Genomic DNA, 10244 nt, shown 5'->3' on the forward strand with positions numbered 1-10244 from the left:
AGCCCAAGAGGAAAATAGCCCGTCCCTCAAAGGAGGTGGACTTCTTGGGCATGAACTCCGAAGAGCCAGTGAAAGAAGTACTAGATGCTCTCTCCCCAGAAACGGCTGCAGTGGCAGTGGTCCACAATAAGTACTGGACCGAAGAATGGAGAAACCATACCGCCTCTTGCACTGTCGAGGACTTAGCGGCGGCCAATAGTGCCTGTGTGGCCCGGGCTCTGAGCACCAGCATCCAATTTGAAAGCTTGGTGAAAGACCTCAATGCCAAGAGGGAGGATCTCGCCAAGCGCCTAAAGGAGGTGATGCAATATGGGGATGCGGTGAGGGAAGATCGGGCCAAGGCCGCTGAAGAGGAGAAAGGGAGAAGGGAGGCTGAGGCCCAACTGGTGGCTGCTAAAGGAGACATAGAGCGGCTGAAGAAGGAGCTTTATGAAGTGGAATGCCAGGTGGCTGCTATGACCCAAAGAGTGGATCATGCCAATGAGCACCACCGGCTCGCCACGGAGGCTCTGGAGGCCTCCAATAAAAAAAAAGCGGAGCTGAGGTAGAGGGCGAGGGCCAACAATTAGGAGATTGCCTCCTTGAAGGAGGAATTGAAGTCGGCAGGGGAAATGGCTGTTTAAAATTTCATTGACCACTTCGAGGAGCATCCCTTGTATGACGACTTTGAAATTTTTTGGCCTCCTGAAGTGCCCAAGGCTTATTAGGCCGGCTGAAAGAGTTCCACCATGTTGACCTCGGAAGTTAGACCATCCACGAGGCCAACAGATAGCCACTCCACATATTCCTCCCTCCGCACAATTAACGCACGATCAGATGCACACGGTCGGAACCAGCGGGGGTGACGACGGCCGTATACACTCCAATGGTCAAGTTAGGCTCACGTGATCGGAACAGTATCAAGGTTGTGCGAAATAGTGGGGAGGAAAATATATATATTTGTCTACTATGGAGTGCTAAGTAGTAAGAGTTTCATTACCTTTACCTCTTGCCAAGCCTTGAGTATTTATAGGTGAGGAGAACCATTGGATGTGGGACACATGTATACATCTGACTGTATAAGGCGTCTATTCATAGGCGTCAATCAGCCGCGTCTATAAAGTGGGCGGGTAATTACTTCTCCCGAATTGAGTTGACATAAAGTTGATATGTCACATCAACTAGCCTCATGGAGACGTCAAATCACTTTGAACCGTAGGGGTAAAAAAAATCTTGATAAAGATCTCATTCTGAAATTGATGGCGGATCCTCTGACAGAGATCCCCGGAGTGCATTTCGCCTCGGATTCAGGGGCGAGGGTGCTTCGATCAGTACCGCAAAATTGCCTATGCCTCGTAGCGTGATAGCAGATCGCCACCATTAGTGAAGTCACTTCAGATGAGTGTTCCACACCTCACATGATATGGTGGTGGACTTTTCGAAGTGGTTCAGATAGGGGCGTAACATTTATTTCATATTTTTATAAGTAATGTTATTCACCATCACTAGTGTTTAGCACTAGTTAACGTGTTAATTACATGACATTAAATGATAAATTCATTTAAATGTAAAATGAAATAATTCATTTTTAATTGAACATGTAAAATGTAAACACATAGACCGGTATTCTAGTATCATTGGTACTAGATAGCATCTATGATGCGAGTCCACGAAGCAATTAAAGTTACGAAGTCCACAAAATATTTGATCCTAAGAAAGCCAAGATACCAAAGTTTAGAGTTTGACTCACAAATATTTGAACCAAGTAACCAACAATCGCCGACAATATGTTAACCTCTTGATCACTAGCTTTGAAAATTTCACCCAAAAAGTTTGATCACCACAAGAATTAAAATTTTGATAAGTTCATAATTTGTTCAACAAAAAACAAGGAATTTGAAAGCAAAATAGTTCACAAAATAATCTCTCAATTGTTGTGAATAATGAATGTTTTCACAATGAAATAATGAGTCCTATATATAGAAACCCATGTAAACCTAGTTAAAGACGATATAAAATCCTGAAAGATTACAAAGATACCAAAAAATAGAGTTTTAGCTCTTGATTGAGTCCCATTTTGGAGGAAATAATGTATTTTGAATAGTGGATTGATGAAAAATGTGTAATTAAAAATTAAGAAAAAGTTTGAATTTGCGTATAATATTATTTTATTAAAAAATGTGTGGTTGAAAATGAGTTTTTAGAAGATTGTAACTCAAACAAGGGTTTAATACAATTAGGAAAATTCGCGAAATTGGAAATTAATTAATGAAAGAGAAAGATAAAAATGTATTCCTTCCGTCTCATTTATATATGTTGACTTTTCTTATTTTCTTGTCTCAATTATACAGTCATATTTCTTTATTGCGAATATTTTATTTTGTTCGTTTACTAATATATTCCTATTTAATTTACTAGTTGTAACCAATTTTTTACATTTAATTGAGAAATCATACAAATATAAATAACAGCAGATTAGAAATTATTTTGATAAAAATTACTTTTTTATAACATTAAATAAAATTTCTTGATTGGTATGAAAAAAAGAAAGCCTCATTACAGGAGTTAATTGTTCCAATGGTCATTGAACTTAAATCCATATCTATTATTGGTCACTAAAATTTAAATGTTGAATTTTAGTCACTGAACTTAGGTTCATGTCTTCGATTACTCATTCAAATTTAAAATATTGAGTTTTAGCTACTGAATTTTGAAAAATATTGTACATTTCTCACTGAAATTTGAAAAATATTGTACATTATTCACTGAATTTTGAAAAATGCTGTACATTACTCACTGTAATTTGATATTTTTCAAAATTCAATAGTTATGCTAATGAGTAACGTAGATATATTCCAAAATTCAGTGGCCAAAACTCGACATTTTAAATTCCAGTGAGTAATCCAAGATATGAACCTAAATTCAGTGAGCAATTGAAGACATGAATTTAAGTTCAGTGATCAAAACTCAATATTTTAAACTTTAATGACCAATCAAAGACATGAACATAAGTTTAGTGACCGTTGAAACTAGCACTAGACTTCTTCCCCCCTTTCTCCTTTTGTGCTTCCACCAAGGCTTTTCCCATTACGGAAGGAGTTTATAAGAAGTTGATAAGAGTTGAGGATTAAAAACTTGGAAATTAATGCACTGTTGCATTTGTTGCACGTATTTGCCCCAGTTAAAACTGTTGGTAGCTATCTACCAAACCCTTGTGAGAAGTGATTTGGCTACTCGATTCCTTCAAATTCTGTTCAATTCTCTGAATTTAGGCCATGTTTGATAGTATGGAATTACATAGAAATGGAATTCCAATTCCATCTTTTCCATTTTTTTGTTGTTTGGTAGCACAATTATTTCCATAGAATTCCAACTCTTCATTGTATTGGAAAGTGTGGTTTTCCATGTTTTCATAGTATATGGTGGGAATTGGTTTCCCGACTTCTGTAACAATTTTTTATTTTTATTTTTTTGTAATTGAAACAAATTATAAGAATTATTGTGAAAAAATATTTCTCTTTAATTGACGATTTTCATGTAAAATAAAACCAAACGAATACTCAAAGATAGCTGAATTTTTTGAATTTTTTTTGGCAATCGAAACAAATGTTATTTCTAATACCAGTAAATTTCATCTATTTAATTGATAATTTTTATGTAAAACAAAGTTAAACGAATATAAAAAAATACTTTTATTTCAATGTTTTTCACGTAAAAAAATTATACTAATCAAATACAATAATTTATAATTTCTAAATAATTCATTTTTCTGAAATTCATTTCCAATTCAATTCAATTGAATTCAATATTTGCAATCAAACTTAGCAGAGATGTAAACCCGAAAGCAAGGAAAAATAAAGAAAGCTAAAACCTTTACCTGTACGAACGTTTTTTATTTCTCCGTCTTCTTTGTCGATGTTTTGCAATCATACGTTTGTTATACTCTGTTTTGAGTTTTAAATTTGACGGTAGTTATTGTATTTTGTTTCTTATATCTTTTCTTTGATTTGTAGCATTTTCTTCTGCTGATTGAAATTTTTTCTTAGGCTTAGTTTTCCGAGGCATTTGATTTCATACCACATCATTATATTATGTACAGTGAAATCTTTCGCATTAGGGTTGAGATCGAATGCTCATTTGGCAGATTTATGAGAAAAGAAAAACCCCTCTTTTTTAAAATCGAGTTGGTTTTGTTTTGGGATTTTAATACTATAAGATAATTCAATATGTTGGTCATCTCAACATTGCAATAAACATTGTGTTTTGACTTTTTAGGGCTTTGAGAACTGGTTGACGGATGAGGGTAGATCTCCAAGTCATGGTAATGGAAGTTAACTACATCCATTGGAAAGGTACACTGTTTTTACACCACCTGTTAGTAATTATAATGGGAAATTAGAGCTAACTGGATCATCAGATTTTCCTCCCTTAGGACCTAGTTGTTCAGCAGAGTTAGGTCATCTTAGTCATGGGATGTTGTCGGATTCAAGCCGATTTAGACAGGATGTTAACATAATGCCTGACAGCCCACCTGCTCGCTCGGAGGTTTTTTCTCTTCCCGGATATTAGCTTTTATAGCGATCAAGGTGGTGTTGGTGGAATGGATGGGCCCTTATTTATCGATGAGACNAGATCTATATTCGAAAGGAGAATCCAAAATAGGGATATTGTTGAAAACTCATTTGATACTCTTGACGGTGTTGAACTGTTTGAGATTGTTAATCTCTCATTAGATGAGTCAGAGTTGAAGGGTGTCATTGTTAATGAAAATGAAAAGAAAAAATTGATGCTGAAGAAAATGAAGTTTGAACAATTAATGATTAGGATAAAGTGCATTAATATTTTATTTTATTTTATTTTTATTATTCTGCTTCTGTATTAATTTTTTTAGTACTAATAAATTTATGTTGAATTTTATAACACGTATAGATGTATCCTAATTTTTTCAAAAAAGTCGCATCGACGTATTCGTATTGTATCGTATTCAAATTATGTATTTGTATCCGTGCTTCTTAGCTTACCGGTTCAACTAGTACTCATCGATCTGACAACACGATGACTTTATTCTTTGACCGGTCTAATAGTTGGGACGAGTTTAAAAACTATGCTTCAAACTACCCTTTTTGCATGCGTGCAGTCCACATGAATCTTCAAGCTCTGATACCAAACTGATGATAAATATGGTAGTTTACACTAACTAAAGTGGTAACCAGGTTTAAACAAACCTAATTTAAGTAGGTAACCGAGGAAATAAACTTAATATGTACAAAAATTGGAATTTAAGAAATCCTAATTAATTTAATTTCTTTTATGCTTCATGTAGACTTTAAACACTGCATCAGGTTTCATTTCGGAAAAGGAAATGTGGCCAATAGTTCTAGCCAACTAATAAAATGAGAAACATCCATAGAATATTGAAAAAGTAAGGTTCCTTTATTTTTGAAATTTGTATGATTGTATTTTGCTGTTACAATATACGAGGAATATGTTGAATGAGATGAAGAGGAAAAAAAAATTATAATTGTGATTGCAGTCGATAAAAGTAATGGTAAATGCTCTTAATATGAATAGTAAAACTAATGATCTTCTCTTGTATTTTGCTGTTACAATATACGAGGAATATGTTGAATGCTTTTTTGATAAAAGAGTTAAGTACTAATTTTGACAAAGTAATGTGCATATGAGATACATCACATAGATTGTTGGATTGCCTTCGATACTAGAAAAATAACCCAAGCGGTCTAACCCCTAAATGGACCCCAACTGAAAGGCATTAGATGGACTAACGGCAAGCGAGATAAAGAAAGCCGCTGGCCCTGTGCGTAAAAACTTGCCGTGGGCACCTCTTTCTCAAATTAGAATAAAAAGAGTCTTTGGGCAAGAAAGAAAGAAACTGGGAGCATCTTATAGGTCTTCTTTTCGTGGAATGGGTGGGAAAAATTTAGTGTTCTGATGTGAAAGGATGATAATGCAATAATGGTGTCATCCATCTACAGATGCTTCTTGTTTGTTCATTCGTGTGACATTTTCTTATAAGATCATGTTTTATTGGGAAACCTCTTAGATGTTATTTCCTTATTAAATTTTGAATAATCGGTAGTTTCTCGTTTGATTGTATGTTTTAATTTATAGGTTGATGAATATAGATAGCAGATATTACTGCAACAACATATGTATTTTTTAATTATTTTATATTTTAGTATGATTTTCGATATCCATATGATACTTCATGATTCACATGCACCTTTACTACAAAACATTGCTTTGAAATTTCTTGTGTAGTCTTCTTCTTCTTTTAGTGCACAATAAAATTAGAGTATGCAATCTTTTACGCACTTTACGAGAAGGAATAAAATAGCTCTACAATGAGCTAAAGAATTGATTTTCATTCATAGCAATCTGCTTCCTTTATCAAGAAAATTAGATCTATATTCGAAAGGAGAATCCAAAATAGGGATATTGTTGAAAACTCATTTGATACTCTTGACGGTGTTGAACTGTTTGATATTGTTAATCTCTCATTAGATGAGTCAGAGTTGAAGGGTGTCATTGTTAATGAAAATGAAAAGAAAAAATTGACGTTGAAGAAAATGAAGTTTGAACAATTAATGATTAGGATAAAGTGCATTAATATTTTATTTTATTTTTATTATTCTGCTTCTGTATTAATTTTTTTAGTACTAATAAATTTATGTTGAATTTTATAACACGTATAGATGTATCCTAATTTTTTCAAAAAAGTCGCATCGACGTATTCGTATTGTATCGTATTCAAATTATGTATTTGTATCCGTGCTTCTTAGCTTACCGGTTCAACTAGTACTCATCGATCTGACAACACGATGACTTTATTCTTTGACCGGTCTAATAGTTGGGACGAGTTTAAAAACTATGCTTCAAACTACCCTTTTTGCATGCGTGCAGTCCACATGAATCTTCAAGCTCTGATACCAAACTGATGATAAATATGGTAGTTTACACTAACTAAAGTGGTAACCAGGTTTAAACAAACCTAATTTAAGTAGGTAACCGAGGAAATAAACTTAATATGTACAAAAATTGGAATTTAAGAAATCCTAATTAATTTAATTTCTTTTATGCTTCATGTAGACTTTAAACACTGCATCAGGTTTCATTTCGGAAAAGGAAATGTGGCCAATAGTTCTAGCCAACTAATAAAATGAGAAACATCCATAGAATATTGAAAAAGGAGGTTCCTTTATATTTTGAATTTGTATGATTGTATTTTGCTGTTACAATATACGAGGAATATGTTGAATGCTTTTTTGATAAAAGAGTTAAGTACTAATTTTGACAAAGTAATGTGCATATGAGATACATCACATAGATTGTTGGATTGCCTTCGATACTAGAAAAATAACCCAAGCGGTCTAACCCCTAAATGGACCCCAACTGAAAGGCATTAGATGGACTAACGGCAAGCGAGATAAAGAAAGCCGCTGGCCCTGTGCGTAAAAACTTGCCGTGGGCACCTCTTTCTCAAATTAGAATAAAAAGAGTCTTTGGGCAAGAAAGAAAGAAACTGGGAGCATCTTATAGGTCTTCTTTTCGTGGAATGGGTGGGAAAAATTTAGTGTTCTGATGTGAAAGGATGATAATGCAATAATGGTGTCATCCATCTACAGATGCTTCTTGTTTGTTCATTCGTGTGACATTTTCTTATAAGATCATGTTTTATTGGGAAACCTCTTAGATGTTATTTCCTTATTAAATTTTGAATAATCGGTAGTTTCTCGTTTGATTGTATGTTTTAATTTATAGGTTGATGAATATAGATAGCAGATATTACTGCAACAACATATACCTGGTTCCCTCTTAACTGAGGATATGGGCATCTAGATATAAGTAAAACTGACCCGTGTTCTAGAAAATGAAAAAATAATAAATAAATAACCTAATAAGTAATTAAATACAACTTCTCTCTCTTACATTCAATTCATTCTCCTCTCTCACTAGTCTATTCCAAAGACGAGAAAATTTCTCTTTCATTTCTAATGGCGCCACCCACTAGCTATGCCGCACTCCGTCGGGCTCTCCGTTGGGCGATCTTCATATGTCACACCACACGTTTTTCCCTCCGGCGCAAATCATTTAAGTTTTCAAGGTAATTTCTCAACTTGTGTATTTTAATTTTAGGGTTAATCTCAGAATTTTAGGTTTTTTAATTTATGATTTTTAGTGTTAATTTCTAAACTCGTGTATTTCAGTTTATGTTTTATACAATTAGGGTTAATTTCTGAGTTTTGGTTTATTTAATTTCATAGCTGTATAACGTCTTCTTCATTATTTATTTGTTTATTTATTTGCTTTTATCTCTATATTTTCTCTCTTCATTCTTTCTTTTTTCTTACCGTTGCAGCTAAATCGATTGTGCTATTTACAAGCAAAAAAGATTTTCCACTCTTATTTGGGCCCAAGTCCAAACTGATTTAATTAAAAAGAACTGACCCAAGTTTGTTCGGCTTCACTTTAAGGGTGGGTTTGGGTCAGTTTGAAATACTAAAGCCGAACCAACTTGTCTCATGCCCATCTGCTTAACGACTGCATATAACACAAAAACCTTACTGATTATGTGCTGCATATTTTGTTTGTTTCAAAAATAAAGTAAATAAAATGTTACTTCCTTTGTCCCACTGTAATTGTCAGTCACATTTGTAATTGAAAATACTAAATGAAACAACATAAAAAGTCAAGTTTCCCCTGGAAAAGTTAACTACATTTTCTTCAGTAATGGGTAATGTGGGGCTGGGGCATTTTGATTTCGTTTTTAATCTCCTGGACCCATAAAACAAATGGCCTGAGATTTCTTTAAGCACTTACCGAAACTAATTACCTGCCTACGTAAATATGCTCTGGGAATAGGTATTAAAGACTCATTTGTTTCTGGTATAAAATGTGATGCTCTAAGGGGTAAGCATCATTAGATCATAATATAAAATTTATAAACACTGAAATTTGAGATGATAGATTGGTATTCTCTAATTAATTAAAGATTTTAATGGGGTTCCAGTTAACTGCAAGTGAAATAAAGAAAGCAGACAGCCTTTGGCTCAAGACCTTGCTGTAGGAAAGTTTTCTAAATCAAGTGCTAACAGATAAGAGCTGATTGCTGGAAATGACTTGGTTTAAGGAATCTGTGGGAGAAGGGTTTAGGATGAGGCTATGGTAGAATAGAGTGGACAGGGATGGAGCCCCTTGGCCCTGTCCCTGTTGAGGGGGAGGGTCTACTCTGCTGGACTGGACAGAAATGCCCATCCATGTGCAAACCTATTAACCAACAGCCTAGGCCAATTTAAAAATGGCCAAAGTCCGCAATCTCATCTCTGCAGAATTCTGCAGGTGTGCCAGAGTTGCGCTTCATCAAAATTTTTCCTTCTATGTCAGCAGCCTCTTCAATCAAATTCCTTCTAACACGTAACATAATTCCCTTGCAAAAAGTTCGACACACATTTTCTAATTTACTCTACAGTTTCTTGTCTATGTTTCTCCGATAAACTTCCTTTTGCATTTTTTGTTAAAATTCATATTTCTCTTTTTATACTTTTAAGATTGTAGAATTTTGAAATATAGTTGTTGATTTGTTCTTGTATGCTGTGGGAAAAATATTTTATTTGTGTGTTTTTTGAATAGTATTTGTACTTATGTCTCCATTTTAAGTTTCAGCGACACCTGTTTCATTTCATTAGAATCTATTATGATATATGTTTGTTTGCTTGTATAAAAGGTATGGCAGTGGGCTTATTTTGTAGAAGCTACTGTATAAAATAATTAGAGTAGCAGAAAGTTATTATTATTATTATTATTATTTTTTTTTTCAAACTTTGACAAATAAGACAGATTAGTGCAATTCTGATGGACTCTATTAGCAATGATTGCAATTTGTTTATGTCCACAATAGGCTCAATTGAGTTAATTCATGTTATAATTTGGTGTTTATGCAGTGCATTGGTGGTAAAAGTAAAATTGTATTGCATTGTCAGTTCAACTGCATAGCAATAGTGCACACAATAAAATAATTCCTTGCTTTGTCCCTGAGAGTGGAGCCAAGGAGCTGAGTCTTGGAAGCTAAGTCCAAGGACAGTGTCAAACTTAAAAGTTGTGAATGTGCATAAGCTTAAATTGAATGCTGCTTAAGAAACCTAGTTAATTGACTGTTTGTTGCCAAAACTCGTTTGACACAGTTTTTGACCAACTGGGTTACATTAGACGACATGTCCCTGTAAATAATATGGAATAATTTTAAA

The 10244-nt window shown here is 34.2% G+C and overlaps 1 protein-coding gene across 1 annotated transcript in view; it reads left to right on the forward strand.

Annotated features, from left to right (window-relative positions):
* Nucleotides 1-6661: 6661 nt before the first annotated feature.
* Nucleotides 6662-10244, forward strand: part of LOC111403467 (transcription factor RF2a-like) — an 8472-nt gene continuing 4889 nt past the window's right edge. The window contains exon 1 of the mRNA XM_023031980.1: nucleotides 6662-8104. Coding sequence (XP_022887748.1) covers nucleotides 7995-8104 — 110 coding nt within the window. The 5' untranslated portion in view covers nucleotides 6662-7994. The remainder of the gene's footprint in view (nucleotides 8105-10244) is intronic.

Source organism: Olea europaea, chromosome 11 (assembly GCF_002742605.1).
Source record: "Olea europaea var. sylvestris chromosome 11, O_europaea_v1, whole genome shotgun sequence".
In the NCBI taxonomy this organism is placed as follows: Eukaryota; Viridiplantae; Streptophyta; class Magnoliopsida; order Lamiales; family Oleaceae; genus Olea; species Olea europaea.